This window comes from Copadichromis virginalis, linkage group LG7, assembly GCF_057382275.1.
Source record: "Copadichromis virginalis isolate Kocher_CV1m ecotype Utaka linkage group LG7, C_Virginalis_male_GT1.1, whole genome shotgun sequence".
In the NCBI taxonomy this organism is placed as follows: domain Eukaryota; kingdom Metazoa; phylum Chordata; class Actinopteri; order Cichliformes; family Cichlidae; genus Copadichromis; species Copadichromis virginalis.
The window spans coordinates 36,629,514-36,647,765 of record NC_140624.1 but is presented as its reverse complement, the minus strand read 5'-3'; the positions used below and the strand labels follow the sequence as shown (position 1 = coordinate 36,647,765).

Sequence of the window (18,252 nt, the reverse complement as noted above, 5' to 3'; positions counted from 1 at the left end):
TTGATTTTACAAAGACTTTACTTGAGTGGTGATTTTTTTACACCTTTAAATGACAAAAACCTCTAAGCGTTTACATTTGTTTCTATTTCTTTAAAGAAAACTGTGCATCATGTCTTACCTTTATTTGTAGCTCTCTAACCTTCAATGGTCTATGAAAAGCCTGTAATACACAAATGTGGAGAATGTGTATTTTTTTTTAAAATTTTATTTTATTTTATTTTATTTATTAGCTTTTTTTTGCTTTTTAAATGTGCTGTGAAATAGTATGGCCTTTTCCTTGGCCGTGTCTCTAGTGCAAAAAATTGTAAACACTACCCGATCACACCTACTTAATGCCAACAGAGGGCGCTCAAATCATGTAAACTAAAACTTCTGCTGTGATTAAGGACTGGTTACAGATCATGCCAGAGGTGCAATGAGAGGTATCTATCTTAACTGATCGGATTGGGCTAAATGAAACACAGTTTCCTAAAACAGTTATTCATAAATACCGTAATATAAAAACAAAGTACAGCTTCTTTCAAGTCGAAAGTTTTATACATAAGGGGAGAGGGGGAGGATTTTCCTTCCCTCATCAAGTTCTAAAATTTTTTAAATATAACTTCAGATGAACAACAAAAGGGCATATTACACATATTAGACTGTGTTTTTATTTTTTCCTACAAAATTGGGCATTTTGCTGGTCTGGAGCATTCAAGTGCGTGTGTGTGTGTGTGCGTGCGTGCGTGCGTGCGTGTGTGTGTTAACAACTGTTAGCAACTGTTACTGCCCATCAATCTGGGAAAAGTTATAAAGTCATTTCCAAACAATCTGAAGTTCATCATTCTGTAGTGAAAAAGATAATTCACATGTGGAAAACATTCAAAACAGTTGCCAGTCTTCCCAGGAGTAGATTTCCCAGCAAATTCACGTCACGGTCAGACTGTGCAATGCTCAGAGAAACTGCACAAAGTTTCTACTGAACAAGCATGGCTTGTCTGGAAGGGTTACCAGGAGAAAGCCTCTTTTCCTAGATGACAGCTAAAACTTAGCTGAAATGCAGCAGGACAGTGATATCAAGCAAAGCAGCAAATCTGTGCCAGAATGGCTAAAAAACAAAAAAATGAAGGCGCTGCAGTGGTCCAGTCAAAGCACAGACCTCAACTCGATTAAGATGCTGTGGTGGGAAAACTTAGAGCCGTGCATAAAAGAATGCCCTTAATGAACTGAGGCAATGTTGTGAAGAAGAGTGGGCCAAAATTCCTCCATAATGATGTGAGAGACTGATAAAATCACACAAAAAACTTCACATTATTGCTGTTAAAGGTGGTTCTCCAAGATAACAGGAAGGATACTGCTATATAAATAATGATTTGGTGAAATATATATTTATTGATAAGTGTGTTTATTTTATTTAGGGACCAAATGACTTTTTATTTTCTTATGGATTTTAAAGCCTTAGGGCCTTTAATTCACCTGTCTAATAGTTATCCCTTCCTTTACTACATCAAAGTCAGTGTGGTGCACTGTGTGGAAAACATGTTGCTTAACACAACGCATAATAGGTAATGAAAAACACACAGACTTAATTCATTTTTTCTCATTTTTTTTAATTCATTGAAGTCCTCGCTGTTACTTTCTTTTCTTTTTCTTTTTTTTCCTTTTTTTTTTTTTTTTACATCACCATCCGTGGGATTTGACATAGTGAGCAAGCATCCCAGAAACCCCACAGCCACCAAGACAAATACCATCACAGAGTTTCACTTTCACAAAGGTTAAAGGCTTACAGAGGGCGACGGAGGGGCTGCAGGTGGCAAAGGAGATGTTTGACAGCATCAACAACCTCAGAATGGAAAGAAGCTCCTCTCAATCTGCAGCATGTTGCTTACATACATATCACTCGTATATCATTAGCAATAATATGGCATAGAAAAAGCATCCAAGCTGACAGAGCATTAAAGGAGTATAAGTGTGTGTATGCGTGTAAACTGAGGAGGCATGGGACACGAAGAGGATGCCAATAATGACAGCTAGTATTTAATATCCGAGTGATTTTTTTCAGGCACAGGCGCTGCAATGCAGCAACGGCTCCTTGCTCTTTAGTGTGCTAAGTGTCTGTGTGTGTGTGTGTGTGTGTGTGTGTGTGTGTGTGTGTGTGTGTGTGTGTGTTCCCTCAATAGTCTGCAGTGCACTGTGAACTATGGTAGCATTCTGAATTCCACATAACCCAGCACAGGATTATGTAGTAATGTTTCAGCACTCTAAGTGAATAATGAAAAAAATGTGTGTGTGTGTGTGTGTGTGTGTGTGTGTGTGTGTGTGTGTGTGTGTGTGTGTGTGTGTGTCCGCAAAAACCTGTACTAATAGCTCCAGGTCAGGACGGGTTGCTGATGGCAACCTCAAATTTGACAAAGCGTTGCCATGACAAACAAAAAAAGCAAGAACCCCATGAGAGTGGAGGGGTCTGTCTCTATGGCAACAGCCAGAAACAACCAAAGAGCCAAGAAGGGAGGAAGAGAAAGAAGGAAAAGGGAGAGCGAAAGGAGCAGATGCAGCCAGACTGTGCTGGTGTTGTGGGCCTCACCCACACCTACACTTTTAACCAACATTGAAAAAGCGGTAACTGGATTTACTACAAGCTGCAGCAGAATGCTAACATGGATGTTGAAGAAGTTTTTGAAAAGTATCAAAAGAATTAAGAAACTGTGAAACAGTAAAATTCTCCACTTCTGACTTGCAGAGGTTTAAGTTGCCTTGAAGACATTCCTATCTCGTCACATATTTGAATGCTTCAGAGACGTGCATTTATTACATTCCCGTCTGCCTTGGATTCTTTAAATACATAAAGCATTTGTAATGCTGAAAGAGTCTGCCTTCTACAGACTTCCTGTTTTTTCAGAGGGGAGAAAACCTGGAACACTAAGGCTGAAAGTGTAACTTTTAATATCTACATTATGCACAAAACCACTCAGAAATTTGGGGTTACTTGGGAATGTCCTTTTTGCGCATTTGTTCTAATGAGAAGCCATTAATCACTGATTTTTCATGTAGCATCCATCTAGGCATACATTCAGCAGACTGTGCTTGAGTGACACAGTGCTACCTCCTGCAATGTGGTGACTAAAGAAGCCATAAATTTGGCTAGACAAGCAGGTAGGGCAGTTGTGTTAGTTTACACTCTCAAAATGCCCCACAAAGAGTTTTCATGCAACAGTGTGTACTAGTCTTTTCAAAAACCAGCACAATGAAGCTCTGAGGGCTACTATTTAACAAAGCTGCCATATGTAGTTCTATTAGATGCCTATTTCTCAAACAAGAGACTATGTCCTCTCACTCAATCGAGCATCCAGGTCCACCACTTTTCAGAGCCAGTTTTGCACCAGTGTGTGAAGGGAGCAGTACACACCGTTACATGAAAACATCCTTTTTTTTTAACAGTGTGCCCACTGACCACGGGAGACATGGTTGCTGGAATTGAGCTTCTCCATGCTGTCTTAGGATATCTCATTTCAATAGCAGGGATCACACCTCAAATATGATTAGGTTTACTGAAAGAAGTGCGTTTGGAGAGAGCAAGGACCTGGACCTGTGACTGCAGTTTAGGAAAGGCCACAGTGTGGATCGGTAACGGCTCCCTGGCATGGTAGTGGAGGCACAGCGCTCAGAAATATAGAACCGGAAGGGTGGTGTGTTTGAGGTGTAGTCCTATCCCTGAAATTCAAATAAATTATCTCCACTAAAAAAATATATATATATCAGTGGTTTATAATGAAAGACAAGGTTATTTGACCCAATTTTCCACCAGTATAATATTACATTGATGACTATTTTGTACTGTATTTCAAAGTGATCCCTAACCCTTTTAGTGGTAGGGAATATGTATGTGTTTCACCTTTGGTTTCCCCTAAGTTGCTGTCACTATGTTAACTAGACAGGCGCATTTAAAGAATCTAAGCCCAGTTTATATAAGTGCCCCTGGTTATGTTCATGTCAAGTTTATTCAGCGTTTAGTCACAGGCAGAAAGATGGTTACTGGTGAAAATCAGTTGCTTCACTTAATAAAACCAGACTGTGCTGTTAAAAAAAAGAAAAGAAAAGGGAGAAGAACAATGCATACAGCTGCAGTACAGCCTGAAGCAATGTTAACTCCACAGCCATACTGAGAGCTGTACAGGAGCCTGCTGTGCGTGTCCCATTCCTCACACATCAACACTGCACACTAGTCAGAAGTACATTAGCTCATGTCTACTTTCAAGCATAAATCAATAGTGCTCAGCCCTTAGGCACCTAGTTACAGAATGACACTAAAAAGCAGTTTGACAACAAGTTCAAAACTATAAAACAACAGAACATTTCAACATATCAAGCACTGTTCATCTTTACAGGGCTCTATCTTCAGAATAGGCCCAATGAAAGCGCAAAATCTGGCACCTTTGAATCGGTTAATCCTGGCTATTTTACATCTTTTTATCTTACATCCTTCACTTACCTCAAAAACAATAACAAAACAAGAAGCTAAAATCTGACTATCAATACAACTTCTGTGGGTTCAGGCACATAAAGAGTAGAAAGAAAATGAGGTGTGTGTGTGGAGGGGAGGGGGGAGTATAAAACAGTCACATTTGGAAGGAGAGACATTCTGTATGTAAATGCACTGCTTGGTGACGGACGGTTGTCAGATGTTTCTACTGCTGTCAATGAAGAATTTGGACCTTTGTGATTCCTGGGAATGTAAACAAATGGGAAAACATGTAGCTGCGTTGGGAACGGCACCTTCCCCACACTCCTAAAAGTTCTCTAAAAGGACGGCGCTAAAGAGAAAGTAAGGCAAGGAAAGGCCGAGTCGGAAGTAACATTAAGTACAACTTTCTCTTTCCCCCTGTAAATCAATCCCACTTAACAATGACCTTACACACAGAGATGAAGAATAAAGCTCTATTTACTACGTGCCAAAAGCTCCTTCTGCTCCACAGGACTCTCCAGCTGACTCCCAACAGACTGTACCCATAGTACAGCATTACCATGTTCAATTTTTCAAATGTTAAGGCCGTCTTCGTGGCGAATAGTCAATTAAATATCAATTGTGGCACTGTATGAGAGACAGCAATGGACTGGAAAATGAAGCGACTGAAATGTGATATAATACAAATCACAGACTTCTAACAGCTGGAAGGAAGTATTAGATTCTTTTTGGCTGAATGAAATGCAAAATTGGTCAATTTCAAGCAACTTACTGTTTGGCCTATTCGAGAAAGAATAAAAGGAAATTAGTGTGTTTTTATATCCATGCTTCATTCTAACTCCTCACAAAATGCAAAAAAAAACATGGAAAAAGAACAGACATCCTGCTCCAACATCATCGTCTGCATAACATCACGTTAGTCTTACTCAACCCCTCAATGAAAACAACAGCAAAGCAAATATCACAGGGATACATGGGAGGGAGAAATTACAGTATAAAAATGAAATGATGCAGTCAAAAGTGCTCAAATAAGGAGTGTTATCAATTTTTTTGTCAATTTTTTCATCATATGAGGCAGACCTTCTTTTTTGTTTGTGTGTTTTTTCCTAACTCTGTCCTCTAGGAACAGGTTTTTGGGGGAGAAGTGGGGAAAAAAGCAGCAAAGGAGGACATGAAGGCTGGAGGCTAACAGGTGGCCTGATGAGGTGTTGTGAAGAGTTTGAATCTTGGTGTAATGCTGTAGCTTCTTCACCCCCCACCACTTCAGCTCCTGCTGGCCATACATCCACAAATCCTCATTTCCTCCTCAGCGCCTGAGGATGGGGCTCTAACCCAGGCTGGTGATGTTTGCCCTGCCGCCTGGGGGCGCCACGATGCGCTGGGTATTCCGGCGAGGAACGTTGTCATCAACCTGAGCTCCTGTGTGATTGAATGGAAAGGATTAGTTTTATGAATTTTGGTCTTTGTAATACTAGAAAGTGGCAGGAAAAATTCCTTTGGGAAGTCAACCACAGGAGGAAACATAAATTCCCCTTCACATTGTCCACAGTGATTTTAATTACAAGCCATAGCCATCCATAGTAAACCTACTACGAGCTACGACACTGTGAAACAATGGTCTGTGCTCCTGTCTGCATGATATCAACCTTGTTTTAACACTAACACATTTTATTTGTGACACTGCAGAAAAACTACTCTACCCACAATCCAAAACAGCAATGTCTCCAATTGGAGACATTGTTGGAGGTTGCTGCTGGAGGTCGCTGTTACCATGTAAATGTGAGCACAAAACATCAATTGGTGACTGCAGTCCAGAATGAAGCACCGTAATGTATTGATAACAAGGCCACACTTTGCCACACACATGTAAACGAAAAACGATTCAATTTGAGAAGGCTGGAAGCCATTTGTTATGGAAGCTGAAATTTGCAATGCATCGTGGGATGAGTAGTTCCTCAACACTGAAACGTAAAATATGCAGCTTTGCCTTTTCTTTCCCCCATTTTCCTTTATTTTTTTCATCAAAATCAAATCTTATTTTTACAGTTACTATTTACCTCATAGCTGGCTGAAAAACTTCAGCCAGCATAATAAAATCTACTTTTTAAATATTTTGTCCTTTAAAAAGTGGGCGATGTTGAGGTCTGAGTGTAATTAATACACAAAATTAAGATGCAAAATCTTAACAAACTAAAAGACAAACAAAACATAACACAACACACTTCAAGTGGACGTGTTATATACTGATTATAGTATATGGTGGCTGCTCATTTTTAATGCGGCCAAACTTTTAATTCAAGAGGTCAGTGACTGCTCAGGTACCAGACCCTTTTTCCACTCTTGGGTATTTATGGTGTCAGTGGAGCCAGATACCACATGTCCCTCAGCCAATAAGAGAAGTGAAATGGCCTTCAAGGGAGAGTAGCTAAAACAGCTCGGCTCAGACAGTGGATAGATTGAGATACTGTAGCAAGGTTTTTTAAGCTGTCAATCATGCACAGAAATAAATATAAAACTACAGCAATAACAAAATAAATGGGAAATGAATATTCACACAAATTTACCAAGTATTATTATTATTAGCTCTGAAAGACAAATGTAAAGATTTTTCTGGTGCATAGTATCCAACTGCCTCTTTTATTTTATTTTTGATAGGTAGCCACGGTCCAACAGAAGGACCCAATTTCAGTGTAAAGTCTGCCCCTTACACTTGAATGAATGCATGGCTTATTTGAGAGCAATATGGGGCTATGCATGCAGTGTTTAACTCCGTATGTCATGAAAGAATCCCTTAGTTTAGGCTTTTCATGCAGATTAAATTTAGTGCAAAATTTGACTCATCAATGTTGAGTCTCTGATATACAAAAAGAAGGTAAATGGTTTTAAATCTCTCCCCAAAATGGATTCAGTGCTTCAACATCCCAAAAATGACTCCAGAACTGATGGTAACACAACTGACCGGATAGGCTGAAGCCAGATTGGTGCAGGTTGCGGACGGGTTGGCCAGGCTGTTTGGCAGGTGAAGTCTTGGCAGAGGAGGCTGGAGTCATGGTTTTAGGAGTGACTGACACCTCACAGACTGGACCATCATACAGTCCCCTGGGTACGCCTCTCAGCTCAGCCAGCTGCATTGTTGGAAATGAGACACAGGCCAGTCACAGCACTGGAAACTAGCAAGGAAAGATTCACACTGTGGAGCTGGATGTGTGGACAGTTTGGCCAATTCCTAACAAGATGTAACATCCCTCCAATTTTCCACAAATTACCAATCGTAAAAGAAATTGCTGGGTGTGGGAAGCAACTTTAATGTCAAAATGACTTCCAGTATGTTACCATCTGATTAAACGGTTAAACACAAACCCTAGCAGACAAAGAGGAGTGTTGTACCCTGCTGCGAGCTTTTATCCTCTTGTAGACGTAGTCAGGGAAAGGTTTACGGACCACGTAACGTCCTGAGCCCTCTGTGACGTGGAGGTTCCCGTCCTCCAAAACAATCTTGCCCTGGCTGATCACGACCAGAGGCCCGCCGCGCACCTCTGTGCCTTCAAAGATGTTGTACTCCACAGTCTGTGGGGAGAAGGACAGCAGTAGTGTCAAAAGTAACATACAATATAAAACATCACTACTTTATTATAGCATATAATTCCAAACATAAGGACTGAAGGATCTGAGTGTATTTACATATTTGAACATTTTCCCGCATTGTTAACTGTATTGCACTGTACGTACGACATTTTAAAGATAAGCCTTTTTGTTGGTGCTTTTAGATTTGAAACAGGTTTTAAGTTCTTGTCTGACACCCGACAGCTGTGTTCCTGTGATGTTTTATGGCAGCTGCTTGTTCCTCCTAACGCCATGCCGACACTTTAAATCATAACAGAAATACCTTCAAAGCGGAGATGCAGTCATTCAACTTCCCCCCGCTTATTTTCCGCTATCATAAGGCTGACGTAACCTCCTGTTGCACATTCTGCATGCCATTTTAGTTCACAGACTTATGAAGCTCGCACTGAATGTTTATTTGAAAAGCTGCCAGAGTTATATTGTAGGACTCACTGTGTAAAATTTCTATAATTTCATAGGAGCTTAACTGATTTAACTCACATAAAAGTGTTTCCTCGGGCCTACTAATGCAGAGTACAGAGGCATTAGTCTTCAGGCTGAGAGAAGAAGAAGGTGTTGTTTTAGTGCTTGTGTGTGGACATGGAGGGTGTGGAGGTTACCGTGTGACCAGTTTGAAAGCCCTACGACTCCTCTCCCAAAAAGCTTATTGAGCTAAAGCTGAGGTCATGGCAATCTGACAGAGCCTAAAATGAGATCACTGGTATATTGGGTTATCCTATGACACCCACACACATGCATGCATACACACTCCAAATGAGCAATTTCTCCCCTGAACACTGGTCCGTTATTTTCTGACCAAGCGGAACAAAAAGGAAACCGAAGAACATGACGGGATTAAGAAGACAGATTCCATGAGCGTGTACAGCTCACTCTGTCTTCCATCCATACACACACAGATACAGATGCACAGTGACCGGCCTGCTAACAATCAGAAATGATGTGTTCCAGCTCTCTGGCAGATTTTAATGATGACATCACCCCCTCGACGCTGTGTGAGGCCCACACCCTCTTCAGCAGTCAGGCTGCCATAAAACAAGAGTCCTTGATCACAACAAAAGAGTTATCAACCACTTATTTTGAATGTCATCAGTTACATGCATAACAATTAGTGTCATTAGCATTAGAAGAATGAATAGTGTGTTTGAGGGCCTCAGTGTGACTGAAAGGTCATTAAACATTGATGGGCAGTGATGGGGAAATACGGATTGATAGCACCCCCTGAGAGACTTCAAAGTTGAATCCCCCACATTAGCTTTCAAATGCATATATTAACTTTGGTGGGCAAGTGCATCATGTCCACAACAAAGCCACACCCCCACATCCCAAAGTCATTCACTGTGGCATTTCTGCACAGCAGCAGTAGCTCGTTCACAAACTCCTCCATGCTAGTTAAGCAGAGCAGTCACATCTAAGGTTCTCTGTGGTGCAGATTCCTAACAAAACATGTTATTGCATTTCTGAAATTTAATAGAAGAGACCTGCCAATTAAAGAACACTAAACAGAAATCCACAGAAGAATCCCAAAGACATAAAGACAGTAATTGTTCAGTGCCAGAAAGCCCCCCAAAATAGCGTTGCAACAGTTTCTACTTTGCGGTTGTAGAAAAAAAAATCTACTGGTTATCATAGTAAATATGTAAGCAAATGTTATATACGTGTTCCCCAACAGGTAATGCAGGAACTGGATTGGGAATCAGGAATGGAGAGACACGCCTGGACCTAACTGCCAGACCTCCGGATGTCAGCCCCGCTATCCTCTGCAAGTGCAATTCGTCAGCCACACCCATTAACAACAGCTCTCCTCTATGATCCATGTGCTTAGTAAAATGCACATGGCCAGGAAAAGAACTGACCCGTGGGATCTGTTCATTTTAAGACCGTGAGCAGTCTGTAAGAACCTCTTGAGTGATTCAGTAGTCACACACAAGCTTTTACATTTACTCTTTCAGAAAGAGTTAAAGTAGGAAGGTCCACATTTTAGAATGCAGGATATTTTGTTTTAGCAATTTAACAAGGGCAAATTAAAAGCTTATCAAACAGTATTAATCACTTGATGAAATTACCTGAATTTTATCCTAATCTAAATAATCTATTCTCTGTGGATCCTGAACTCTGACACCAGTTTGAAATGAATGAGACAATGAGATTTTAATTTATACATGTAGTTTTGAGGCTCTTGTGGTCATGGAAGTGGTCATTAAAGTTACTGCTCTCTCCTCATTCATAAGGAGTTACCAAAATGGCTAGTTTCAAGGCTAGCCTTTTACAAGTAGGAGTATATCTGCATTCCAATACTGAGTCTTTGTCATAGCGCCACCTACAGGAAACCAGAAGTCCAGGGGTTGTATTTTCACGATCTTATCTTCATATTTTAAAGCCTGTGGGTTTTTATTTAACACTGCTGCTTTAAATTGCATCAGTGGTTTAATATGATAATATATACTTTTGTTACTGGACTCCAGTTTTTGTTAAAAAGTCCTGTTCTTAAAATATAAACATGCCCAAACCGATCCACAGTCACAACACAATAGACTTACAGGAAGTTCGCTGTCCTATATTTTTATAAACTACTCTTAGCTGATTAACCAGAACCACTCAAAATTTGGACAGCTCCATTTTTCAGACCTTCAAGCTTTTTGGTTTTCATCTAACGCTGTTGCTATGACGATGTATTGTTTGAAAGAAACAGGAAACAGTTCCTTAGCAGCTTGGAATGCCCGCAAACTTTTGGCACATGCAGCGTATATAATTAAAGTCAGTATATGGTAGGCTTTCATTAGCGAAGAAAAGAGACCTCTGTGTCAGTATTAATAGCTAGTTATGTAGAAATAATTGAGGACCATACCGACTGGTGGCTCTTGGCGGAGATGATCTTTGTGACGTCAGGGTCCCACAGCACCAGATCAGCATCTGAGCCCACAGCAATGCGGCCCTTGCGGGGGTACAGGTTGAAGATCTTGGCAGCGTTTGTGCTGGTCACGGCCACAAACTGGTTTTCATCCATCTTACCCGTTACCTGAAATTAGTCAGAGCTGAGAGTGAGAAAGCTACCAAAGCTTGTGACCTCTTTTGTGTTTTGTCCGTTTCACGTGTATTCACATACGGCCCTTTTTTGAATTAATCAAGATCAACCCTCCTAAATCCTCTTCTTGCACCAAGAAATTTAGCTTGTTTTTGTTCTGTTTTTTGTAGATCTGATAGAGGACAAAGCACTGTTTTTGGCCTTCAAAGTACATAGGAGTGGGTGGAATTTTTGGGGCTATGACCCTTGGAAGTTTATCCAAAGTGTACTTTTTAAATAGTTTAATGTCACCAGTTTAATGTCACAGGCATTAAACTGGTGTTTTCCTACTATTATTATGATATATTATACTACTATTATACCACTAATAGTAGTACTACTATCATAATACTACTATTATGATATAGTTCATGATATAGTTTGTGATTTTGGTGCTCAAATGTGGTTTGATAAAGCAGAAACACTGAAGAGAAACAAGGTTTAGCATTAGAGTGGGTTTGAAATCGATTTGTTGTATTTATGCAAACTGAAATGGCTGGGGTGTGACTTTGACCTTATCACAGCTTAGAATTACTGGGAAAAATAGTAATAATTTAAAAATTGGAAAATGTTGAGCCATTTATATGTATTTTGGGGACCTGCAACATGGAAAATAATCCTGGAAGAAGTTATTGTACCAAAAAACAAAAAATAAAAAACAAGCTAATTGTTTTGACAGATTTTTAACAGAATGACAGTAAGGGGCGAATTTTTTTTTCATTTAGTACTGTTAGTTTTAATCTAATATGATACAAAATCTAGCATTTTTACTTGTAACAGAGTACATTTAAAGGATGGTATCAGATTACTTTTATAAAATCACCTCATTCCCCTTTAATTACATTTTTAGGGTTGGCACAACTCCTACAGCTCGGTGATGTATTCCCAATAAAGCCGTTCCCTTTTAGCTGGATGTAAATTGGAGTAAAGCTTTACTTCACTCCATATGTCAATTTGGTTTTTAAGCAGTTGCATGCTTATTGTCAACAGCATGCCTAGAGACGCCGAGAGACCTATAATACACCGGCAGTGAGTTTCTGTTTACAATGCACAGGTTAAACAGACCGCAGTGTGGACTTGAAGTGAACCGAACACTTCTCAAATGAGTCCCAGTTCAGTTTGCCTAAAAGAGGTCTGACATCATTTACAGTGTTAACATAAACGTGAAAAGAGCTGACTAACTGCTCTGAGCTGCTTTGAGGGAAGAATGGAGCCAAGAGTGAAAACGCCTTTAGTGTATTGTGAGACACAGTCCTGTGAAAGAATAAGTCCACCCTTACCACTTCCATGGGAATTAAGGGGGTAAGTAGCAGCCAGGTGCTGTTAATCAAATGCGCCTGATTAACTGAGCATCAGAAAGTGTGAGCACCTCTATAAAAGCAGAAGTTTTGGCAGTTTGCTGGTCTGGAGCTTTCAGGTGAGTGTTAACACAATGCCACCATCGTCATAAAGAAATTTCTGCAAACCTCAATGAACTGAAGCAAACTTGGCCTAAAGACTTCTATAATGATGTGAGAGTCATACAGAAAATGATTACCTCAAGTTATTGCTGCTAAAGGTGGTTCTACAAGCTACTGAATCATGGGGGGTTTTCACAGGACTGCACAGGGTCTTGTGAACTCCACCCAAAAGCAAAATTTACTCACCACACACTTGTCCCAAATGATAGACATCCTCTCCTCAGTGCCATTCACACCCTCAGGAATCAAGCTGAAGTCATCTTTGCCCACAGCACGCTGGGCAGTGTTAAAGGGACAATGTGCACTTCCTGTCACCTGAAGGTCTCCACTATGTAATAAGTTTAGTACAAAAAAGACAGACAGGACTGTGTCATGCTCAGAGAAAAAGCACTGCTGACATTTTCTTTTTAACTTTGCCTATAACGTGTTTGCATCCAATTACCAGGAGAGCAGGGAGTTGAGATAGTCTGGTGTGGTCGGGTCAGGGCTCAGTGGAGGAGAGGTGACGTAAGCAGCCGCTTTGGCCCAATTCTTGCTCCAATAGTGTGAACCGTCTGTTCCCAGACTTGCAGTGATTGGCTCTCCATAGACAACAGTGCCTATAAAGACAAGTCCCATCATAGCATAAGATCCTATGTTCCTCACGTGCATGTCATGCGAACTCACGCAAAAGCTTCATTGCATCTATTTGTACTTATCTGTGTTTATTTTACCGTTTTCTGTGAAGTCTACTCTATAATTAATCTTAATCATAACATAAAATTGGGCTTAAATTTAATTTAGTTTCATATTATTGTGAAAATCCACTAATATTGTCTTTTTCCTCTCTGACGATGGGCAGTATCTTTATCTTAGTTCTCACCCTTCTTCCTGGCCTGAGCGATGACATCAGAAGCGCTCTTGCTCATCACCTTGGTGACATACAGCGGGCAGTTGGTCTGGTTGGCTACAGTCACAGAGCGGTTAACGGCCTCCGCCTCCACCTGGAATACAGAAGAGTTCACTTTAATAGATGGAGGTGATGACCTTTCTTATTCCTCTCTTCTTCATTTCAGTCTTCGTCATTTTAATGTGTGCACAACAGTATGTCAATGCCCTGGTGTTTTAGATATCACATGTATTTATAAAGGTAAATAACTTATATATAGTATATAAAATGAATAAATGAGGTGAATCAATTTAAGCTAAATATTAAGGAAATATCTAAGTATTCAGCAGCGAGCTGTAGCTTCATATTTAACTCATATTCTCCTTGCATAGCAACGCAGGTACAACAAGGTTAAACACTGAAGGGAGACGTTTTCTGACAGATTAAATGACAGAGAAAATGTTCCGAGGTGAAAAGCAATATGGAATTTAAAATTTTCTAGGTCAATTTATTGCAACATTTCAAGGTATTTTTCATTATTTTTGTCTCTTTTTCCATGTATGACCATGGAAAATGGTCAAGATTTGATTAACCTGAGCAGGAGCAGCACTGCCATGACAATTTAACTTGTGCTTTTTCCCCTAAGGCCCCTAAGAAATCACTGCCTTCATCAGATGATAATTAGAAAAATACAGAAAACCTTAAGAAGAAAAACTGAGGAACTGATTTTAAAATAACATTGATTTATGCAGGGAGGATGTACTCAATTAAAGTGGCTTTAGGGCGTGATTATCTACATTCATCATGGGAAAAGGAGAAAGTTACAAAGATTATAAAGAAGTGAAAAATCCAGAGCCTCAAGGTAAAACTTTCAACGATTCAGACGCAGCAACGCTGAAGCCCGTAAAGGTCACATCCCCTACTGCGAAAAAACCCCAACAACTTGGAGATGAACCGATACGCTTTCCTCAAAGTCCAAGCAACATTTCACAGAGTTGTAGCTGTAACTCACCTCCTCAGGGCGGCTCAGCACGTGTCCTTCAGGCCCAGTTATCCCCTGCTCCAGCATCCTGCGCTGCTCCTAAACACACGCACATGAGCACACACAAAGCGCATTGGGAAATACGAGATGTTGAGTCATGTGCAGGTGGACGAATGTTTGTCATGACTGGCTTTGGCAGTGAAAACTAAGCAGCTCTGAGAATATCTATCCTCATCTGTTGGCTATTAACAGCTTAGCACTGAACATTTCGTCACAACTGAGAAGAAACTGATGTGTCACAGTCTTTGAGCTCAAAGTCCAGCTTTCAAGCGGTATCTCATAACCCTCAAAGCTTAGGGCGTTAAGATTCCATTTAATGCAAAAATCCTGCAGAAAAATCATGTCTGTTCATCTCCAGATGGCATCTTGTTATGGTATGAAGAGTCATACCTCAGCTACGATGTCACCATTCTCAGCGTGAACCTGGGCGATGGCTCCCAGATCGCGGATCACACTGAAAACCTCATACACCTGCAGCAAAGACAAAGACAGTAAAATTTTGAACTCCAGCACAGACCTAAAGTCTAGTTGTATCAATTGTTTTAGATGAAGAGGAACTCACAGCATGGGGGGGTTTTTTTTGCTTTTTTGATTTCCAGCAGTGATATATTGGAAAAATCTTTTCTTTTTAAGTCAGTGGGTCATTCAGACAATGTCTTTGTCTGAATGAATGTGACTAATTGGAAAAAGGGCTAACATTTGGTCTACCCTAGTATTTATTTGGTTTAAAAGATGGATTTAAAGTCTATAATTGAATAATTTTAGCAAACATAAGCTCTTTTTTCCACTATCAGTTGTGGGTAACTGATTGTGTAGTAATCTTTATTAGCGAGTCTCCCACAGTCTGAAGTTTAGGAAACACAGCGAGTTCACAGAGAGAAGAAAAACTGTGGTGATGAACGAGTCATCATCCCCCCAACCAGGACTGCTAAACATGCAACAATAAAAAGCCGTCAGAGTTTGACACGGAAGAGAAAATGATAAACTCTGGCTGCACCCAACTGCCAGCATTCCTCACACAGGTGCAAAGATCATCACAGATCTGTTTCAAAACTGCTTTCAGGTGGGATTAATTCATTTTCAGTCAGAAAGAGAGTTTGTGGCTTTCATTATCCTGTCGCTCTCCCAAGAGAAACACACAGGAAAATCAGCACGAGGGGAAGCCTAGCCAAGACAAACAGACTCGCACAGTAAGTCACGCTGTAGAGTGAGCGCGTGAGCCAAAATCAAGAGTAGGATATGACTTTTATGATAGTATTAGGTCAGATTTACTGTAGGCTTTCAATCTCTTTCTCTTCCTCTTTAGGTCAATACTTAATGCCTGTTTGTTGCCCTGGCGATCGGACAACAGTATATCTAATATCACCGCTGTAAGTATAAGCAGCCTTTAAGCTAAAAGAGTTTGTACAGAAGGGCTGTAGCATAATTCAATTTATTGTAGCACAATACAGAATATGCTGAAAAATTCAGTGACAACCTACCTGAGCATCAGTAAGCTGGAAAATATCCTTATAAGCCAGGTAGACCAGGAAAGAGTTAACACCTGAAAGGTTTAAAGCAGAAAAAAATACTAATCATTAACCAACTTAAATACGAAGTTCCTTGGTAGATGATGAACCCTAAGTTTGGATCATTTGAATGCAAGAAAACTATTGTGTAAAATAAGACCCTTTATTGTGGGTTTTTGCGTGTGTCTTGCTAAAAAGTGAGTAGAACATCTCTTTCTGATGCTTTCATTCTAAAAAGTTGCATTAAATGCATCACGTGCAGGCTGCTGCACTCAGGTTACAGGACTGATACTGACTGATGTTAATCTTTTTGCATCGAACAGATCTAAATATTAATTTTTCCAATCACGTTCCCAACGCGCAAATCTTTAATTCAAGATAATCAAACATGACTGTGGTTACGTGAGACGTACCGTGATCCTTCACGAGCGTCTCCATCTCTTCCTGGATTCCCTTGTGCCACTCGGTAATGTCAATATGCAGAGAGTAATCGCAGCAGGACTTGCTGTCGGCCCATTCACGCCACTGCTCGAAGGCTGACATAAGGCTGGTGCCAGGCTCAGGTAGCACATGGTCAACTAGACGCACACGCACACACACACACGCACACACACACACACACACACACACACACACAGTTAAACAGCTACACAAATACAGGAACTCTGCTGTCTTGTATTTTATCTATCTTTTATGTTATGTTGTATCCAGGCCTAATGGACAATGATGTATTTCACGCCTGGCTGTATGAACATGTGGAACAAACTGATTTTTAAAAATGATCATATTTACACACCAGAGTCAGACCTGAAACTGTATGAAACGTGTCTGATTAGAAACCTTTCATATCTAGAGCAAGATGCAAACTCCAGGGCTAAACAGTGAATGCAGAAACTGCAGTTCCTGAAGTGGCCACTTTAGGCTTTCCCCAAAACACATTCTTAATAGAGTTCAATGCTAAAATGCCCAACTTTACATTTGCTATTTTTCCTCTTTGATACATATGTATGTAGACTGAATGTCTTTGTAAGGTCCTGTGTTCCTCCTCTCATCCCCAAATGGTCACAGCAGATGGCTGACCCTCCTTGAGCCTAGTCCTGCCGCAGGTTTCTTCCTGTTATAAGGGAGTTTTTCCTTCCCACTGTCGCCAAGTGTTTACTGATGGGGGTTGTTTGATTGTTGGGATTTTCTCTGTATTATTATAGTCTTTACCATATAATATAAGGCCCCTTGAGGAAACTGTTTTTCTGATTTGGCACGATATAAATAAAAGTGAATTAATAGAATTTTTTTAACTCGCGTTTAAATTTAACAACGCTCACAAGGTCAATATAAGAAGTCTATGTTTGAGTTTTGGTGAGTGAAATTCTAATACTATTATATTTACGATTTAGCAGGTATCTATTGTGTGAAAGCCCTGCTAACTAATATCATCACAAATCCCTCCAAAACATTGTCCCTACTGGCTCCAAGAAAAACCCAACAACCTAACATGACTATTACCAGTGAGTGAGTGGTGTCAAGGTGGCTAAAATGTACCTTTTATATGTAGTCTGTAGTTAAGATTGGATTCAGATGCCTTTAATTAAGCCTAAACTACATTGAATAGAGCATTTCATTATAGAAATCATCTCTATTTGGCAAGTGTCACCAGGCTGCAGGATGTTACACACCAATTCCAGACCTGACTAAGCCCCTAAGAGGAGCTACAGCAATCGGCTTTTAGCTTGGGGTAAAAAAGGCATGCAGTGTGAGTATGTTTTGCTGCCAGGAGGAGGATGGTGTTCCTGTTGAGTCAGCAGAGGGAGGGCCAGTGTGACATTTACAGTTCAAGTTTTCATTTAGCTTTGTTTTCTTTGCTCATTACGTCAACTCTTTAAATTTGTATGTAAATTTAAAAATAACATTACCATTAAACCAATGTAAGAACCAAGATTTGCTGTTACATTATATTTACGATATTTTGTTAGAAAAAAAAATCACTGATAAAACACAGGGTAAGAGTTTGGGTTTTTTTTTTTTTAAATCTGGGTACAACTTGAAACTGACTCCAATGCCCTGTTTAAAAACTATGTCTAGGACAAACCAAGCCATAACAAAACTACAGATAGATGGTAACTCAAAGGAAGTAGAAAGAAATTCCTGCGGACAAGTTTTCAACTAATGCTTAAACTCTTAACTTGAGCTTAACGACTTTGAAGTGCAAGGGAAACGAGCCCAAGGAGAAGAAAATCTGGGCTTTGCAAGC

General features: G+C 40.1%; 1 protein-coding gene across 2 annotated transcripts in view; it reads right to left on the bottom strand.

Annotated features, from left to right (window-relative positions):
• Window positions 1–2,095: 2,095 nt before the first annotated feature.
• The window catches only part of dpysl2b (dihydropyrimidinase like 2b), a 31,377-nt gene continuing 15,220 nt past the window's right edge, over window positions 2,096–18,252 (bottom strand). For both annotated transcript variants that reach the window (XM_085463252.1, XM_085463253.1), the window contains exons 4-14: window positions 16,418–16,582; window positions 15,978–16,039; window positions 14,887–14,967; window positions 14,467–14,535; window positions 13,449–13,569; window positions 13,029–13,185; window positions 12,773–12,914; window positions 10,911–11,081; window positions 7,829–8,008; window positions 7,401–7,566; window positions 2,096–5,860 (exon numbers count right to left, since the gene is read on the bottom strand). In XM_085463252.1, coding sequence (XP_085319378.1) covers window positions 5,769–5,860; window positions 7,401–7,566; window positions 7,829–8,008; window positions 10,911–11,081; window positions 12,773–12,914; window positions 13,029–13,185; window positions 13,449–13,569; window positions 14,467–14,535; window positions 14,887–14,967; window positions 15,978–16,039; window positions 16,418–16,582 — 1,406 coding nt within the window. In that variant the 3' untranslated portion in view covers window positions 2,096–5,768. The remainder of the gene's footprint in view (window positions 5,861–7,400; window positions 7,567–7,828; window positions 8,009–10,910; window positions 11,082–12,772; window positions 12,915–13,028; window positions 13,186–13,448; window positions 13,570–14,466; window positions 14,536–14,886; window positions 14,968–15,977; window positions 16,040–16,417; window positions 16,583–18,252) is intronic.